This window comes from Mustela nivalis (genome assembly GCF_964662115.1).
Source record: "Mustela nivalis genome assembly, chromosome: 6".
Taxonomy (NCBI): Eukaryota; Metazoa; Chordata; class Mammalia; order Carnivora; family Mustelidae; genus Mustela; species Mustela nivalis.
In genome coordinates this window covers 32,151,038-32,170,864 of record NC_139025.1, presented here as the reverse complement: position 1 = coordinate 32,170,864, position 19,827 = coordinate 32,151,038, and the positions used below count along the sequence as shown (strand labels likewise).

The following is a 19,827-nucleotide window of genomic DNA, read 5'->3' as shown; positions in this document are numbered from 1 at the left end:
CCATGGTTGTTCAGGGGACAGTGAAAGGTCTGGAGAGAAGACTCCTGAAAGCTGGGAGCCCCAGGCCGGTGAAAGATATGGGGGTAGTTGTACCCCCATCCTTCCACCGGTGGCGGCGGCGAAGCCGAGTCTCAAACCCTCCGCTCTCTTCGAATGTCAAGTGCACCAGCTTTCAATCCCTCCTCGGGGCGGGCCTTTGGGCGGCTGGGAATCCTAGGCTGCGGAGGATTCCGGGGCAAACTCCAGACTCTCCTCCCGCCCAGCCGTCCCTTCCCGAGGCCTCGCAGAACACACCTTAAACCCGGCGCCAGAGCGCAGTTCCAAGCGCAGCCCAGAACCGCAGCTTCGCGGCGCGGGCCCGGGCCGGGGTCGCGCATCTCCAGCCGTGACTCAGGGCCGCTCCGGCCGGGGGTGCGTGGAGGTAGGCGGGACCCACCAGGGCCGCGCGGGGGCAGGCGCCGGGCGCTCAGTCGCTGAGCTGTGGGAGCAGAGGCTGGCTCTGGCCCGTCGCCATTCCACCGCGGGCGTCTGGCTCGCGGGGCCTTGCTCCAGCGCCGCTTCGCACCCGCCGTGCTCCTCTACCCGTGCGCCGCGGCCGGGGCAACCGGCGGGGGCTGGAGCGCGGGGCGGGCTCTGCGCGCGAATGAATGGGCGCCCGGGGGACGCGCGCGCTCGGGGCTGAAGGGCATTAGGACCGTGAGGATCGCTCTGCGCTCCTGTCTCTCCCTATCACCCCCCACCCCCCACCTCTCTCCCTTTTCTGCTCTGCAGGACTGAGCAGCCAGGCGTGAGCGAAAACAAACAGCTGGGGCTGCGAGCGCCCCCACCCCGGCCCCGAGAGCAACCGGCCCGGGCCCCCACTCGGGGCGCCCGCCCGCCCACCATGAGGAAGATCCGCGCCAATGCCATCGCCATCCTGACCGTAGCCTGGATCCTGGGCACTTTCTACTACTTATGGCAGGACAACCGAGCCCACGCAGCATCCTCCGGCGGCCGGGGCGCGCAAAGGGCCGGCGGGAGGCCAGAGCAGCTCCGCGAGGACCGCACCATCCCGCTCATTGTGAGTACGCCCTGCGCGCCGGGCGGCGGGCCGGGGAGCCGCGGCGCGCGTCCTTAGCCCCGCGCGGCTGCAGAGGGCGCGGGGCAGGGGGCTGCGTGCCCGCCGCGCCCTGCCGGCTTTGTATATGTTGGAGCATTCCTGTCCGTTGTTATGGCAACCTCTGTCGGGCCAGCCGGGCCAGGGCGCACGGATGGAGGGAGGGTGACAGCGGATGGGGGCTGGGAGAAAGTGCTGTAAGTTTGGTGGGCCCGGCGAACGCGCGCGACTGGGAACGTGGCTCTCTTAACACTGCGCGGGCGGAGCTAGGGGCTGGGGGTCGGGGGCCGGGGACAGTCCGCACCTCGCCCGCCCCAGGAAGGCAGCTGGACCTTGCGCGTAGCGAGCCAGCAGTGGGAACCTCGCGCGGCTGAGCGCGTAGGAGGCGGTGCGCAGCCCCTCTCTAGTCTCGGGGGGGAGCAAAGGACGTGGGGTGGGGGCGTAGGGTAACGCAGGGTCGCTAGGGGCTGCGCCGGGCTTTGCGCCCCCTTTTCGGCTCGGATCAACTTGAACTTGCTTCTCTCGCACGGAGGACTCGAGTTCCCACTGCACCCGCGGCGTTCTCTGGGTCCGGGAAAGGTCTCTCTTCCTGTATGCGCCCTTCACCCCAACACGAGGATCCATCACGACTGGCGAGCTGGCAGTGTGTGCGCTAGGGCTGGGAGATTCCCTCTCTCGCGGTCAACTCCGCGATGCGCCAGTGGGGAAACAAAGGTGGCGGAGCACCGCGGGGGCCTCCGCGACGTTGCCGGGGCCCTAGGCGCTCCGGGAACTTGGGCTGGGGCGTGCGGAGCCCTCGCCGCCCTGCAGGGGGCGTTGCTGTCGCCTCCTCCGCCGGGGCCCCGGGTGACAGCCCTGTGTGGCAGGGGCACCTGTTGAGGCGTGAGGCTCTGGGACCCGCGGAGAGGCGCGGTCGGGGGACCGCGTTCTTTCGTCAGGAGCCGGTGGTGGGCGAGAGCCTCGGGCGACCCTCGGAACAAGCTGCTGCGCTGGGGCAGCTCTGCCAGAAGAGGACCAGGAGGAGGGAGAGCAAAGTGTGGGGCCAAGGGGGGAGAGTAGAGCTGGGTGGCCATTCTGATGGAGAAGATCTGGGCCTGGGGAGGGAGGAGTGCGAAGCTCCTCTGGGAGGGGAGATGCAGGTTCAGGAGGTCGAAGGCTTGTGTGGAGTAGAATCTGGGATATTTCTGCAAAGGCAGCTGAGCCCCAGGAATATGGTGGAGGCGGGTGTCAATGTGGAAATGTTCACATATTCCCAGCCTGCCCCTGATGCCGTGTATTGTCAACCCCACCCCGAACCTCCCCACCTCTGGAAGACGTAAAAAAAAACCCTGCAGGGGAACCGTATTTCCTAGCTTTGCCTCTGGAGACCTTGGGGTTTATGGGTTTTCCCCAGCCCCCCTCCCCCAACTCCCAGATCCCTGTCCAGCTGAACTCTGTGGGTGAGCCTGATTAGGTGGCGTGTTCCCTTCTGAGCCCAGGGTCCCTGTCACTAGGAACTGTTTCCAGAGCACTTGAGGATGTTTGGACGGAAAGGCTGATGAGCATAAATCCTCCAGTGTAAAGACTCCAGGGTATTGGGATCTGGGCAGACTGACAGAGTGGAGTGGGAACTGGCCAAACCAGTAGTGGCCCCAGACCTGCAGGGAGCTTGTGCAGGACCCATCGGAGAGACCCTGTTCTTACACCCTGAGAGGGCCATCCCGGGTCTCAGAGTAGGGGGGCTTGGATCGGCCAGGGAGAGGCAGGCTGGCCAGATGTTCTGTCCTTTGCTCTGGTGACGCTCTGGTGACGTGTGGGGAAGAGGGTCTGAGCTGGAGCAGGAGGGGGGAGGGGAGAATGGAAGGGAGAGAGGAAGGGGAAGGGAAGGAAGAGAGCCCAGGGAAACTGTCGGTGGGAGCGGAGCTGGAGTATGGGTCTCCTCACAATTGTCTCTCCTTCAGAATCCTGACCTTGCTCTTGGACCTATCCTCACTCCTCCTTGCCCTCCGAGAGCTGCCAGGAGGGCCGCTCAGACCAAGAGCCCTGGAACGGTGGGGGGGGGGTGTGTGGGAGGGGCGCGGGCTCTGCTGGAGGCCCGCCGAGTTTTGAGGGGAGGAAATTAGAGGTCGTGAGGGGGCACCCATGAACAACCTCCGGCCCTCTGCTTGTTCCCATGGGGTTCGACTTGCTGCAGATTGGAGCAGGGCTGTGAACTGGAAGCTAAGTTTAAAGTGTGAAGGATTAACAAGAAGATCCTGGGATCCAGGGAGTGGAGGTGCAGGAAGAGAGGGAGAGTGGGAGTTTGGGGGAGTGAGCCACAGCCTCTTGTCCGGCCACCGCGGGCCCTGGCCAGCACTCTCTCTGTTCTTCAGTTTTAGCTCTGTTCTGCTGTGTAGACATTGGTCCCCAGTCACACACCTCCCTGGACACAGCCTTGCATTGTCTTCCTATCTTCCAAGGTATTTCACTTCAGGAGGGTTATTAGTCATATAGGCTGTCACGCAGGGACTATGCTGGAAGCTTCTTACATCTCCATATTGATGCACACAGCCAGACTTAATAAGTACTTGTTAGGCGAATGAAGTAGGATTTCTGCCCGTCTCTGGGAGCAGCCAAGCTTCACCCCCCCCCCTCAGGTCCCCCATCCTAGTGTTTTTGTTCCTGGCTCCAACCTGAGCATAACTAAGGAGGTAGGGGAATGCATGTTCATCTCCCCTGGGGGCTGAACCCTATGTCCTGCCTAAAAGAGGCAGGTGCCTCTGAGGGTTGCTTTCTCCCGGAACGCTGTGGTGAACCTCTCACTGGTCTCCCTGCCCTTCTAAAACATGTCTCTGTCTAGTTGGGCCAGGACGCTGCATGTGGGTTTTCAAATTCTTAGGGAATGATGTGGCCAGCGCTGCTGACAGAGGCTGAGAAAATTCAGACAAGCGTCATCATCACTCCCCTGGGGAATTGGAGAGCAGAGCTGGGAAAGGGAGGGTCTGCCTAAGAGCCTGGGCCAGGGGGGGCAGCTCTGCCTTCACAATGTCTGGGCTATTCGAAGCCGGCCAAGTTGCTTCCAGACCTTGGAGGCACTGTTTGGCATTGCGGGGTGTCGGCATAGCAACCGTATGGCCCGGATTTCTCAGGGAGGTCCTGATTTTTAATATTCTGTCCTGCTGTCAGCCCATGTGTCACAAATTTTGATGTGAAAAATTGGTTATGGAATGTGTAAAACTACAGGGAGATACTGACTCCGTCCCTAAGTGGCTGCTGACGATGTGGCAGGACTCGTGATTTTTCCATGCCGTTTTTTCTGAGCAAGGCGGTGGATTTGGGGAAATCCACTTGAATCTACATTGATGCATGCTGGCCCTGGACAGCCGCTAAAACAGGCGGCTGAGCAGACACGGCCGGCCTTCGGTCCTCAGACCTCGCAGTCGGGAAGAACATTTGTGATTGGTTTGGCACCCAGGTTTTCCATATGCTAGTTCTCTAAGAGGCATGGGTGGGATGCTAAGGTGCTACACGGAATTTCACTTTGCAGGCATATTTTTAAAAGACTGTCCATTACGAATATTTTCAGGAAAGGGGTACTCATTTGCAACATTGCCTGTTTGGAACCGTGAAAGTCTTGGGTGCGAGGGTTTTTTTTGTTTTGTTTTTGTTTTTTGGGGTTTTTTTTTTTTGAGATTTTATTTATTTATTTGACGGAGATAAAGAGCACAAGTAGGCAGAGCAGCAGGCAGAGGGAGAGGGAGAAGCAGACTTCTCTCGACAAGCAGGGAACCCGATGTGGGACTCGATCCCAGGACCCTGGGATCATGACCTGAGCGGAAGGCAGACACTTAGTCAGCTGAGCCACCCAGGCGCCCCAGGCACAAGTTTTCTTATCCTCCAGTTCGAATCCTGCTGATGATTACGGACAAAATATTTATATCTCTGGGCCTTGGTTATTTTATGTCGAATGGGGGTTAAATGATTTCTAAGGTTTGTTGATCCGTAGACAAGCTCATGAGAGCTTCATTTCTAGAAGCAAATAAATTGGCTTCAAGGGAATTTTCCTGAGGCGCGTTGTGAGGTTTATTGCTTGTGGAGGGACAGGTCCCTGTCAGGATGAGGTCCTGCAGTGACCCCCGAGGCCTCGAAGGGATCCCTGCTCACCGAGCAGGAGGGGACACGGGTGACGGACGGCTTTCCTGGTGCTGTGCCCTGAGAGTGGAGGCTTCAACAAGATCTTGATGGGTTCATATTTTATTTATCATGTGTGCATTTCGGAACTGTGGAATAAGGTTTGCCTAAAAGACAGAAAATGATTTTATATTTCATTTGTCTAGGTGCCACGCACAAGACAGAGGATGGGGAGGGAGGTGCATGTTCACCGGTACCTCCCCTTGCCAAAGGGCTCAGATTGGGAAGCACCTGGTCTCCTATCACTTGGGTCCCAGCCTGGGTCATGCTGAGACCTTCCTGTAGGACTTGGGGACAGAACAGAGGCACCAAGACTGGTAAGGGCCTGAGAGCCCAAGAGTCACCTCCCTGGGAGGCCTGAGGCCCGAGGTCCCAGGATTCTAAGGTGCTGCTCACTCTTCAGATGGGCGCCAAATTTCTGTGCAGTAGCAGTAGTTCCCGCACTGGCTGCTCCAGGCCTTGGGCCTGGCTTTCTTCTCTGGCAGTCGAGTTTACCAGTTCTGGGAGCAGAGGAAGCCGTTGGGTCTGGAAATGCCATTTCAGGAGATGTGGAGGGGTGCAGGCCAATCAGACAATTTCCTGGGTGCACTCACAGACGGTGTGCAACGGCTCTGGAAATGGCCTGCAGGGCCTTGGTGTCTCTCCTCTAAATGGACACTTCTCTTTGGTCCCTACCTGTCTGGCCTCTGTCAAGGCCGTTACCTCTGTGTGATATTTATGGAGGCTATGTTCGCTGGCTACTTCTATGGTAGATGTCTCACAAACTTCAACCTCTCAGATTCCCTTCAACAACCTGACGAGGTAGGTGCCATTATCAGGTCCAGCTGACATATGAGTAAACCGTGGCTGGCTTATCCACAATCAGGCAAGTAGGAAGTGCCTTTAGAACGAGGTGTTTCTGCCTGTGAGGCCCAAGCTATGTCTTCTTTCCCCTGAAGCATCTTTAGGGCAAGACCAAGGCTGATGCCCCAGCGTCTCTTTCCTGGAGTACTTAGATCCGCGTTGTGTTGACTTCAGAAACATTTGGTGGGGGAAGAAACGCAAAAGCCATTGAGAACAAGATGTTAGCAGTAGAAAAGTAGGATTATGGGTAATCCCCCCATCCGTCTTTTGGCTTTTTCAACATTTTTTTTAAGTAGGCTCCATACCCAAGGTGGGACTTGAACTCACAACCACGAGACCTGAGCTGAGATCAAGAGTCAGACGCTTAACTGACTGAGCCATCCAGGTGCCCCTCAACATTTTTTTTTTTTAAGATTTATTTATTTATTTGAGAGAGAATGAGAGGAAAGAGAGAGTGTGGTAGGGGGCAAAAGAAGAGGAAGGGAGAAACCCAAGCAGACTGTGTGCTGAATGCAGGCCCCGACGTGGGGCTTGATACTACGACCCTGAGATCAGACCTGAGCTGAAACCAAGAGTCGGGTGCTTTAACTGACTGCACCCCCCAGGTGCTCCTTGACGTTTTTTGTTTTTTTGTTTTTTTTAAAGATTTTATTTATTTATTTGACAGACAGAGATCACAAGTAGGCAGAGAGGCAGGCAGAGAGAGAGGAGGAAGCAGGCTCCCCGCTGAGCAGAGAGCCCGATGCGGGACTCGATCCCAGGACCCTGGGGTCATGACCTGAGCCGAAGGCAGAGGCTTTAACCCACTGAGCCACCCAGTGGCCCCACCTTGACGTTTTTTATAATAAACATCTTTTAGCATTATAATGACAAAGCCCTTTGGGATAATTATTTTAAAATGTATTCAGTGTTGAATAAAATCACTCTCGACTCCTCGATGGAAGTAAACTTCTTAACCACATCTCACACTCCTGACTCCCCCATCAGTGCTCAGCATTGAGCCAATGGAAAAGGCAAGAGGTTTATGTGACTTATTCCGTAAGGCGTGAAGGAATAGAACTGGGGTGAGTGGATAGAAGTTGCAGTGAGAGAGGACAACGGTCACTGAACCACCCATCTCTGGAACAGTCCAAAGGATGACCAGGGTTTCTCTTCACGCCCCCTGTCAACAGGTCAGCAGTTTCTTCGCAGCAGTTGCCGGGGGATGAGAAAAGTCTTGCTGTCTGTCCATCTCCTAAGACGTCAGGCAGCTCTGTGATGGGGTTTGAAATAGGGTTCAGTTCTTACACCACAAGGGACCTGGCGCTGTAGGGAGCAGGGCTGGCTGAGAACACAGAGGCCAGGCCAGGGAGGAGGATGATTCAAAGACCCATAACAGTCAGCCACTGTGCTGTCCCCTCCCTGTTCCTTTGGAGCCACCAAGCAGGCAAGCATTGCAGGGCGAGGTTGGTTGGAGGCAAAGCCACGAAACAGCAAACGTATTTAATGTCTTTCGTGCTCCTCAGAATGAGGCCCACAAAGCTTTCCTGCCCGACTGAAGCCAGGCCTGCCCATCTCCCCGACACCCTGAATTTCAGCTATACCTTAGAACAGTATCTGGCTGGAGACAGTGTGACCACCCGCAGGATTTTTGTGAACATATTGGAATAGGTAGGAGTGGCAGCCTGGAGTATTTTGGAACTCAGGGGGCAAATGGGAGAACGCTTTTCGATTACATTCCCTAGGCAAGATAAGGCTCGGGCCACATTTGGGAAGACATGGAGACAAGTCTGTCCCAGGGAGAGCCTTTCAACTCTTCTGGACCCATTAGGAAGAGCTTCGGGTGTGGTTTAAGGGCCCCAGTGTCTCTTTCCTGCCATTCCATGAAGTGAGGTGTGGCTCAATGTACATTAGGAATAGCATGTCCCAGGGCTCAGAGGTGGGTGACATCTCTTGACACGCTCAGAGTGTGACACCTGCCATTAGAGGCCCTTGAAGGGTCAGGACCTGGCAGAACAGAGTGGCCTGAGATGGAAACAGGTGTTGGCCACAGGGGAATGAAAGTGTGAGGGGATGGAGAGATGATGTGGAATGAAAACCAAGTGACCCACTTCTAGGGTTAGTCTTGCCCCCAAGGGGTGACGTTTTCTTAGGTGCGTCACCTCCCCTCTCTGAGCCTTAGTCCCCTCATCGGTCAGATGAGGACTGAACTATAGGACCTGTGAGGCGCCTTTCAACTCAAACCATCTTTAGCTTTGTTGACCTACTTCTGAAGAAGTGAGGTGGCCCCAAACCAGGGCTCAAGGTCTGCTAGTGCCTAGATGAAAGAGAGTAAGGCCATAAGGTGAGGTGTACAAAGAGCCAGACCATTCATGTGCAGAAGAGCATGAAACCTGCAAGGTTTCATAAGGAATAAGCTGGACCTACTCTGCCCCTGTTCTCTTCCCTTCGAACGCTGTCTGATGGAGCTGCCCAGCTCCCTCTCTGCTATACTAGAAGCCTGCGGTATTTGTGTGTCTGGGGTTGCTCACAGACACACATGCAGGGGTGTCTGTGGGTGGACTTCAGACATCTGGGCCATCTGGGGAGACCAAAAAGAAAGCACAAAGACCCCCAAACAGAGAATGGATAGTCCTGCGTCCTTGCACTTGACTCAGAAGACAGGAGTGGTCATTGCTCTTAGGCCCCAACCTGGAAATGAACATCATAAAAATCAATTTAAGGAGATCAGGAGGTTGGCCATCTCCTGGTAGCCTTTCGCTTTTCTGGGGTTACAAATCCAGCAGATTAGAAGAAGTGAGATGAGAGAATTGCTAGTAGCTGCGGCTACACTGAGAAGGGACGGCAGTTGACAACAAAGGAACCAACCAGGAAAGGCCATAGGAGTTTGGAGCAGTCCCCCTCTTCCTGAACACACACACACTGGTGAGAGTGCTGATGGCATCATTATTCCTTCTCTTGACAATTATTTGTCAAACACTTACTATGTGTCAGGACTGTTCCAGGCTCTGGAGATAACAAACTGGGTAAAAGGTCCTGGTCTTGACAAGCTCGCATCCTAGTCTGGGAGAGACAGACCATAAACAGATAAATATACAATGCATTAGGTGTGGAGTGGGGGGCAATACCATGAAATAAATACCATGAAAATAAAATAAAGCTACAAAAGGGGACAGAGAGGCGAGAGAAGGATGGTCAGGAGAGGCCTCTCAGATAAGATGGTGTTTGAGCTGTGGCATGAATGGAAAGAGAGCCATACGGGCATCTAGCGGGAGAATGTTCCAGAGGGCCAAGGCCCAGGGCACCATCTCTGCAGGGTGTGTGCCCGGGGCACTTGGCTGGGGCAGGCTCAGCAAGGGTATAAGTGGCCCAAGGTGGAAGTCTGGGTCATTAGGCCCGTAGGCTGTGGGGAGGAGGCTCAGGAACATGTCCCTGAGTCATCAGGAAGTGATAAATTACACCCAGTGTACAGGCTGGGTACGTCAGCGGACTGTCATTCCGTTCAGAACATCTTCCAGAAATGTGATCAAATATAATGGGAAGTGTTGATTCTTAAAGAGGTAACTAAGTTCTTCGAAAAACAGTCTATGGCTGGAACACTTCATTTCCTTATAAAGTGAGATCAATGAGGTATTTGTGTGTGTTGTGTCTCGTGTCTCTCTCTCTCTCTCTCTCTCTCTCTCTCTCTCTCTCTCTCGGCTGGTGAGGGGGAATGGAGGGTGCTGGTGCCTGAAGAGATTTAAAAGACAAAAGATAATGGGGCCCTTGTTGAAATAGGAGTGAGGCAGGGGAGGGGAGGGCTTTGTCTCTGGAGGGTTTTGTGTGGGAAGAATTCCTCCATAGGGTGGTACCTGGTCGGGGGGACTTGGAAGTCTTGTCCTTGTGTGCAAGCAGGTTCCCTTTCTGTACTGGCAGAACCCCGAAGGTGGAAGCATCTGGGGCGTTCCCTCAGACATGGCATGGGCCCCCGAGGCCTGGCAGGATCAAGGATCCCACATGACTTTTTATCAGGCAGGCAGTGGAAGAAAGGGGCTGCTTTCAGGGGCAAGACTGCTCTGCCTAGGCCTGTCTGAGACTGTGTCCACTGATGTCCAGGTGGCTTCCCCAGTGCCCTGGTGGCTGGTATGATAAGGCTTCATGTGTCCCCGGACAGCCGCCAGCGCTGTCTCTGTAGTTCAGGTCACACACCCTCAATTCCAGACTGCTGTCAGTCATGCCCTTTCAGTGGCTGCTTTTCAGAGTTCACATTTTCATCCCTTTATCTTCTCCCAGCAGCACTGGCTTTTCGCTTCTTTCAACCAACTGTTGGGGAGTACTTCTGACATTCCAAGGTCTTTCATCTCAAGGGGGTCTGGCCCAGGGAGGCCACAGCCCGAAGGGACCCATGTTGCCAAGTTGTCAAGTCTTCAGTCGGTTTTGAGGGGTGGAGGGTAGCTTTTGGCACCTCGCACATCTCTGACCAGATTCTTTGCTTAGAAACGAGCTTTTCCCCTCCAAGTGAAGTTCCTCCTCGCAGGGTTGGAAGGGGAAGAGGCTGAGGGGAGTAGGAGAGGTTGGGGGCGGTATCCAAGGGTTTGGGGTAGAGACTTGCCTGAGGCTCAGGGAGAAAGAAGATGTGATCCATTAGTGATGTCTGAGCTGGTGTTGATGGCTTAAAGGAGTCAAGTAGTAGGATTGAGCCAGAGCCCCCAGATAGTTCACCAGACCTGAGGCCAGAGGGAGAATGGGAACCCAGGGAGAGAGCACACACACTGCAGGGACCAGGGAAGATGATGGAGGACTTTTGGGAGCCATAAGCCAAAAGGGATGTGCCAAGTAGAGCCTGGTCACAGGGGATCTGGTGGAGGGTGGCCCCTGTCCCTGGGGAGCCAGAGCGCTGCGTGGTCCAGATGTGCACTGACCACTACGTGGCCACAGCCACATGTGGCTACTGAGCGCTTGACGTGTGGTTGGTACAACAGGGGGAACTGAGCTTTCATTTTATTTAATTTTAATTAATTTAAAGTGGAAAAGCAAACACTCATTTCAGTTATTGGGCAACTTTTAGGAGTGTTTGGAAGAACTGAAGTTTGTGGAATCTACATTTTGAACTGTAAAGTTTATGAACTGTCAATATGGAGCAAGTATTTCCAGCAAAAATTTAGTGTCTCAGTTGAAATGTGCTGTAAATGTGACATACACTGAATTTCAAAAGACTGAGTACAAGGAAAGGATGTGAAAATATTGACTACATTTTGAAATGATAATATTCGGATATATTGGGCTAAATGAGATACACTATTAAAATCATTTTTACCTGTTTCTTTTTGCCTTTTTAATGTGGTTACTAAAAATATGTAAATTCTGCATGGCTAGCATTCTATTTCTTTGGGCTGAGCTGGTCCTTACACGTGTTGACACGCCCTCTCTAAAGTGCTAGGAGGTTGTCAGCAGAAGGTTTTACGTCAAGTGAAGAATGTAACTACATTCCCAATTTACCTTGACTTCGGGGTAAGTTCTTTCTGGTCCTGCTGCTGCAGAGTCTGGCTCCTAACGCCCCGTCATCTATGGGCACGGGACACCTCCCAGCATGGGCCTTCGTCCTCATACCATCATTAAAGCCAAGGCCAGTGTTTTCTTGCAGCCTCTTCTCTTTCAAAATCGCTTCTAAGCTCTTGCTGTGATGAAAATGGGTTTTGGGTAGGAGGGGTCGGAGCAAGGAAGCAGGGAGCCTTTTACTCCCTTGGAAAGTAGAGGGATTAGTTCCAGTCTGTTGCTTTCGGAGTTTCGTCTTTATCCTGTTAGAGCCAGAATGATAAATAGGTCTCGGCTCCATGGCCAGCCCAGAACCTGTGGAAGAGGCCGCCTGCAGCCCCGCGGGGAGAAGGCAGCTGAGGCTACCTCGGGACTGAGTGGGAAAGAGGCGGCTGATTAGCCATGTCTGTAAACGGCACGGACTGGGACTGTAGAACACGTGCTTTGTGTATCTTGATTCTGCCTGATGAGGTTGTCTTCTTAGAATTTTCCTCCACTTTAAAGACCTGCGACGTGTTTTAAGAAGTTGGCCACTTAGAAGAAGCAGGGATGAGGCTTGCGCTGAGTTAGATGTGTAGAGGGGAAGTGGATCATCTCAGCTGATCAGAACCCTAACCAAAGAGATGTGACAAGAGCTTTAAAACACTTGCTCACTGACTCAGAAGAGGTGTGTTGGCTCTTGTCTGGGACCAGTCTATTGGCAGGATAAAGACAGATCTGTAAACCCAAGGAGAAGGGTAGACACCTGGAGGGGCTGGGAGAAGAGAAGAGGCTTGGTTCTTTTTCCTTTTTTCTGTATCTTCCCTCCCTTAAAAGTGGGCTCTGAACTGGAGAACATCTGCTTCTTGGTGCCACATTTCTGGTTATGGTTTTGTTTGAGATGCAGAATGAGAGTGGCCAGGAGCACAGCCCCTGGAGCCATGTTCCAGCTCTGCCACTTACTGCAACTTATTTAAACATGCCGTGCCTCAGTTTCCCTATATGTAAAGTGGAGATACCAGAAGTCCCCATTGCAGATGGTTCCCATGAAGATTAAATGAGTTAATCCCCATAAGGTGTTTGGAATCGTGCCTGGAGTGTAATAAGTGCTACACTAGCATTGGCATACAAGTTAGTAACGATGATCTAAATTATCATCATTTGTTAGCTTGTGTATTACTTATTTAAAGCTGTGTAACAAATCACCCTAAAACTGAATGGCGGAAAGCTGCACAAATCATTTAGTCTCTCTCTTTTATGGGGTCAGGTATCTGGAAGTGGCTTGGCTCCGGGTTTCTCAGTGAGGTTGTAGCCAGACAGGAGCTGAGGCTGCAGTCACCCAAAGGAGCGAGAGCGACTCTCTCACGTGGCTGGCTGGCTGGTGCTGGCCGTTGGCTGGGGGCCTCCGTCCTTCTCCATGTGCATCTCTCCACGTCTGTTGGAGTGTTTTCATGGTGTGGGGGCTGGCTCCTCCTGTAGCAAGGATCCAGGAGATCAAGGCGGGTATTGCAAAGACTTCTTGACCTAACCTGGGAAGTCACATAAGCAAAGGAGTGATGTGATCAGAGTTACATTTGGAGAGACCTCTGTAGCTGTTGCTTGGAGAAGAGACAGGGGAAGTACAAGGGCAGAAGCACTTTCCAACTGCCTGGTAAGTGGTAGAAGCCTACCAGCGGGGTTTCATATACTTTCCCCTTTATCCATCATAGCAGGCCTATGGCCTGAGTATTACTATTCCCATTTTACAGACAGGGAGCCTGACTCAGATTGGACAGGTTACCTGCCAACAGAGCCAAGTTACCCGGGGTTGTCTGGCACCAAAGCCTGGGGAGACACAAGACCTCTTAGGATGACCCCCTCGTGATGCTGTGACTTACAAGGGAAAACACTTTGTGAAGGATCTTAATTCCTCTATTTCTCCAAGTCAGGATAAGGAACCTGAGAAAGCCAGACAGGGGAGGAACAGGGCCCTGGTGATCTCGGCACCTGCCAGAGCTGGGGGGGGGGGGGGCGTGTAGATCAAAGGGCTGGGGCAAGGTTTGGAGGATTGTATGGACCAAAAGGGGTGGGCTGGGGTGAGACCCCTATACTTGGCTTAGTCTTTCCAAATTAGCAAAACTTTTGAGGTCAGGGAAGCCTTAGCGTTACATGAGCCCTAGAGATTTCCACGCAGAAGGATCAGGCCTACCCACCTGCCAGCTGGCAGCAGTAAAATAAATGAACTAGACCAATATATATCTGTGCAAATGAGCTTAAAAACATGATGTTAGGGGCGCCTGGGTGCCTTAGTGGGTTAAGCGTCTGCCTTCGGCTCAGGTCATGGTCTCAGGGTGCTGGGATCAAGCCCCGCATCGGACTCTCTGCTCAGCAGGGAGCCTGCTTCCCGCTCTTCCTCCATCTGCCTCTCTGCCTACTTGTAATCTCTATCTCTCTGTCAAATAAATAAATAAAATCTCTTAAAACAAAACAAAACAAAAAACAAACAAAAAAACTCCATGATGTTAAGGATGCCTGGGTGGCTCAGTTTGTTAAGTGTCCAACTCTTGATTTTGACTCAGATCATGATCTTGGGGTGGTGGGATCGCCCCGTGCCGGGCTCCACACTGGTCATGAAGCCTGCTTACGATTCTCTCTCCCCCTCTCCCTCTGCCCTTCCCTTCCTGAGCATGCACTCTCTCTCCCTCTAAAAACAAAACAAAAAACCCCACACGATGTTAGAGAGGGGATTGCAGATGATTTTGTATCCTTTTATGCAAATTAGAGTAATACAGTTGTGCTGTTGTTCCCGGATGTAGGTGAGTGTGTGTGCATCTATCTCTCAAAGTGTAACAATGGACTAAAGAGGTGAAGCAGCACACTTAGAGCAAAGAGTGTTACTGGAGAGAGGCGGAGGAGGGGACCAACAGGGAGTTTGATTTTATCCGCAATGTTTTATATCACTTGTTTTTGAAAAGAGAGGCTTGAAGCCAATCTGACAAAAATGTTAGTAAATTGTTAATTCTGGTAGCTGTGCAGGTGATCCCTAGTCTTTGTACTTTTTAGAATTAAAAAACAAAAACAAAAACCCAAAACCTGAAGTCTAAAAACATTTTAGAAGGAAGGGAAAGGAAGAGTGGATGCCCCAAGGTTGCTGGGTCTCAGCCGCATGAAGATGGAGAAGGAGGGTAGTGGAGGGAGCGTTGAAGGCAAGATTCCTGCCCGCTGGCCCCCCAGAAAGCCTGTCACCCACACAACACTGTTTTCACTTGCCTGGAGAACTGCAAAACGATTCTAGATTCTCAGTTCTCAGGGCTTAGGCATGTCTTCTGCACCTGAAGATCAGCCGAGGAGGGGCTGGCATTGGAGGTAGTGGTGCTGGAGAGAGCATTCCCTCCAACAAAGTCCTAAGAGTTGGGGGTGCAGGGGTCCGGGGGGAAGGAAGGGTGAGGGAGGGGGAGCCCAGGCAAGCAAAACTGAGAGCCAGAGCCTGGGAGTTCCATCTGTGAAAGGACATGAATAGTAAAAATGGGTTTTTCACTTCTTTTGGGTTGAGGGGATGACAGAGTCTTGTGAGACAGATCAAGGTATGAGGTTTCTGTCTATTCTCTTTTCTCTCTTTAGACACCACATGTTTAATATACAAAAGACAGGAATTCGAGAAGGAGACGAAAATCACTCCAAATCCCATGATTGGGCTTACTATTACTAACATTTTGGTGAATAATCAATTCAGATCCTTTTTGGTGGATTTTTTTTATGATTTATTTCTTTATTTGACAGAGAAAGACACAGCGAGAGAGGAAACACAAGCAGGGGGAGTGGGAGAAGGAGAAGCAGGCTTCCCGATGCAGGGCTCGATCCTAGGACCCTGGGATCATGACCTGAACTGAAGGCAGACACTTAACAACTGAGCCACCCAGGCGCCCCATTTGTGGATTTTTTAAAATGAAATCGTATGGGACACCTGGGTGGCTCAGTCAGTTAAGCATCTGCCTTCCGCTCAGGTAATAGTGTTGGGGTCCTGGGACTGAGCCCATGTCTTGAGCCTGCTTCTCCCTCTCCACCTCTGCTTATGCTCTCTGTCTCTCTCTCTCTCAAATAAATAAATAAAATCTTAAAAAAAAAAAAAGAGATCGTATATTTTATGCTGTTTTGTAACTGTTTTTTTTCAGTTAGCACTGTATCATGAACACTTTCTCTGTCATAGTCTTCTTCCGAATTTTTTTTTATGGCTGCCTAGATTTTCATTGGGTGAATATTTATAGATTATATAATCACAATTCATGGACACCAGAGATTAGGTTAGATTGGATAATATGAAATTGTTGATTTTAGGTAAAAAATGGCCAACTATTGGCAGTTTCAAATGATTCAACCAAATACATTTTCTAGTTTTTCATTTTTATGAACAACACAGCAATGAACATCTTTATGGGTGCACCTTTACGCATAGCCTCAATTAGTTCCTGAGATAGAATCCTAGCAATGGAATTGTTGAACAAAATATCAAACATTCTACTAAAGACAGATCGGATAGGACTGGGATTAGGGAGAGGTGAGTGGAGTGAGTGGTTTAAGTCAGGGCCAGATCTGTCCATATCTCAAATGTTAGTTTTGCTTATTCTGGATCTTTTGCAGTAATTATAATTTTTTTAAAAATTTCTTTTAAAATATCTATCTTGGGGGCGCCTGGGTGGCTCAGTGAGTTAAAGCCTCTGCCTTCAGCTCAGGTCATGATCCCATGGTCCTGGGATCGAGCCCCGTGTCAGACTCTCTGCTCAGCAGGGAGCCTGCTTTCTCCTCTCTCTGTGCCTGCCTCCCTGCCTACTTGTGATCTCTGTCTGTCAAATAAATAAATAAAATCTTTAAAAGAATAAATATCTATCTTGGGGCACTTGGCTGGCTCAGTTGGTATCCCTACAATTTTTTTTTTTTTTTTTTGGTAGGCTCCATGCCCAGCATGGAGCCCAATCTGTGACTTGAACTCACAACCCTGAGATCAGGACCTGAGATCAAGAGTAGTGTGTTTAACCAACTGAGCCGCCCAAAATAAAATCTTTAAAAAAAGATAAAATATCTATCTTGGGGGGCTCCTGGTGCCCCTCTGTGAATGAGTCTTTAAATAAAAGGAGAAATGATGGGGCGCCTGGGTGGCTTAGTGGGTTAAAGCCTCTGCCTCCAGCTCAGGTCATGATCCCAGGGTCCTGGGATTGAGCCCCACATCAGGCCCTCTGCTCAGCAGGGAACCTGCTTCCCCTTCTCTCTCTTCCCACCTCTCTGCCTACTTGTGATTTCTCTCTCTGTCAAATAAATAAATAAAATCTTTAAAAAATATATCTATCTTGATCCCTGAGTTTGTTTAGCATCCCCTTACATTTCACACCCCTCGTGAGTACCTCGCTGCCTCCCCCTGCTCTGGCCCCGGATGGCAGTAGTGTTTCCCCTGTGGCATCGTCATCATGAGTGAGGCTTGTAAAATTCTCAAAACAGTGTCGGTGTGTTCAATCAGCATGTTTATCTCCTTTCAGAAAACATGTGTCATCGAGCATATGACAAGCGCTAAGCTAGAAGTTGGGTTGCCAGGGTGCGTTAGGTTCCTGCCCTCAAACTGCTTAGAAGTGTAAGGGAGCCCAGAGGGGTGGGGAGCGGGCTGGATGCCATTGCGGGACAGGAGCTGGATACAGCGAAATCTTTGCCTTGTACAGCGAGGGGTGATGATGTGGGCTTAGTCTTTCATCTGGGCACATTCTGGTTGCCCACAGAGTGAAAGAGACATGAGGCAGGAGGTGCGTCCTGAGCCAACATGCAGCGTGGGAAGCCTAGTTCCAAGTCGTTCTGTTAGTAAGGTCGTAGTCTGCAACGGGAGGAAAACCAGGCGGAGAATGAGCCTCAGTGGCGGTGGAGAGACACTGGGATACTGGGGTTCTGCCCTGAGCCCCCTATCTGTCTGTTCCGAAGTCACACTGACTATGGGAAGGCCAGGCTCCTGCGGTCCGCTCACCCTCCCAGGGGCGCCTCCTTCCTTGGGTCATAGATAATGGTGACATGGATGCCAAAGATTGATTTCTTCTTTTTCTTCTGATTTTCTTATTTTTAATCATGGCATAATATACATAACATGAACTTTACATATGAACCATTTTTAAGGGTCCACGGTGACATTGAGTAGCATGAACACTCACAGGTTGTGCATCCATCACGGCCGTCCATCTCCAGAACTTTTTCATCATCCCAACCTCAAACTCTGTCCCCTTGAAACACGAACTCCCCGACCTCTCCTTCCCCACCATTCTACCTTCTTCTCTGTGAATGTGCCAATTTTAGGTGCCTCCTGTAAGTACAATCATGCGGTCCTTGTCTTTTTGTGACGGGCTTGTTTCACTGAGCATCATGACCTTGAGGTTCATCTGTGTTGTAGCCCTTGTCAGAATTTCCTGCCCTTTGGAGCCTGAATAGTATTTCATCATACACATATACCACATTTAGCTTCTCCATTTATTCATGAATGGATACTTGGGTTGTTTCTGCCTTTTGGCTGCTGTGAATAATGCAGTCGGGAACATGTGTGTGTAAATATCTGTTTGAGGCCCTGCTTTCAATTCAGGGGGTATTCCATAAAATGGCATTACTGGATCATATGATAATTCCATTTTTAATATTTTGGGGAACTACCATCCTGTTTTTCTATTCTGATTATTTTTGCCAGATCGGTCAGCTGAGGCACCCAGCACAGGCCTGACACACTCACAGTGCCTTGTGAGTGTGCAGTGGACACTGGTTGCCAGGATGAGGCTCCTAGAGATGGAGTAACTCACCCAAGTCCCCATAGCTAGAGGTGGGGGAGAGGGGCCAGAACAGACTGGAACCCTGGGGCCAACCCCAGAGACCAAAGGCTATCTCCAGGCTGCACCTGCTGTGTGAGAAGGCCTGGCTCTCCTTGGTTCTTGGAGAAGCCTCATCCTCCCTACTCCCCCTTCCCTCCCCTGGGAATAGAAGCTGAAGACACAGCCCTTAGGGAGCCCCCAAGCTTCAGAACCATCATTTGCAAAAGTTGCCAGTGACAGTCGTGACTTTCAGGAGAAGAAAGGGGCAGATGGGTCCAGTTTCGGTCACCAGAGTTCAGGAGGAAACCTCAGCTTGGGCAGCTCAGGGCAAGTGAAAACGGGGCGCATTCGCCACATGCCCACAGCATGTCCCGAGCACCAGGACTGCTGCTGCTGTGTGTCAGCCCAGCCATGCTGTAGACTGCTTTTCTTCAGCTGTCCCTCGCACACCGGTGGACAGGATCAGCAGTCGTATGTGACCTCTGCGGCACCTGGTACACGATGAACACTCCCGGAGTCTGCCGATGGTTGAGCCCACAGGGCGCCTACGGTGTTCCAGGCCTGGAAGACCTTGACGCACGTTCTCAGATATAACTCTGCGAGCTAGGGACTGACCCCATCTCCACCCTGCCCCATCTCCACCAGCCGGATGGAGAATCGGAGGGTTGGAGAGGGAGTGACTTGCTGTTCTTGCTGACTTGTTTGATGTGTTCAGCTGATCAGTCACAGTGCTGGGCTCAGAAGCAGGCATCTGCGCTCCTCACCACATGCTTGTCCAAGGAGAAGGGAAGCTTTCTCAGCTCTAGACCTGGGCAGGTGGGATGCTGCAAGGGAAGGAAGCGCCTGCTTGGATCCCTGGCATGGGAGCGGTGGGGAAAGGGACGCGAGGAAAAGGCAGTTCCCAAGCCGGTGGACCCCAGCGCCCTGCTTGTCTACCCTCCCGGCTCTTCAGTGTTCTGTGAGCTCTGGCAGTGGAAATCTCTTTCCTCTGGCTGTGTGGTCATGACACCAGCCCAGCCCTCCAGCCTCCCGGGCTCTATAAACTCACGTGACCCCGGGGAATCTGTGCTTGCTTAAAAACGATGACATCACTCTCTTTTCTCCCAGGACACTGGCTTGTGGTGTTTCTGAGACCTGATATTTCTCAGGCCTGGGGACCCCAATATAGTCCCCCTTTACTCCAGACACAGCCCTCTGCCCGGGCATAGGGGTGCTGAGTTGGAGCCGAACCTGTCTACACCCCAAGCCACTATGGTCGTCATTAGAAAAACAATATTCATTCTGAAATGACTTCCTCCTGGTGAGAGCTTGCATACACAGAACTCCTCAAGGACCAAGTGCTAATACTCTTACTTTGCATAAATTACGTGTTGGGGTTTGCCCCAGAGGACCTCAGAGGTATTGGAATTGATATAGATTATGTCTACACTAGCTGATTTTTTCTTCTTTACATGTAGACGGTTT

The 19,827-nt window shown here is 51.8% G+C and overlaps 1 protein-coding gene across 1 annotated transcript in view; it reads left to right on the top strand.

Annotated features, from left to right (window-relative positions):
- Positions 1-359: 359 nt before the first annotated feature.
- GALNT16 (polypeptide N-acetylgalactosaminyltransferase 16) overlaps positions 360-19,827 on the top strand; it is a 92,689-nt gene continuing 73,221 nt past the window's right edge. Inside the window, exons 1-2 of the mRNA XM_082733993.1 lie at positions 360-421; positions 782-1,060. Of these exons, the coding sequence (XP_082590119.1) occupies positions 884-1,060 (177 nt within the window). The 5' untranslated portion in view covers positions 360-421; positions 782-883. The remainder of the gene's footprint in view (positions 422-781; positions 1,061-19,827) is intronic.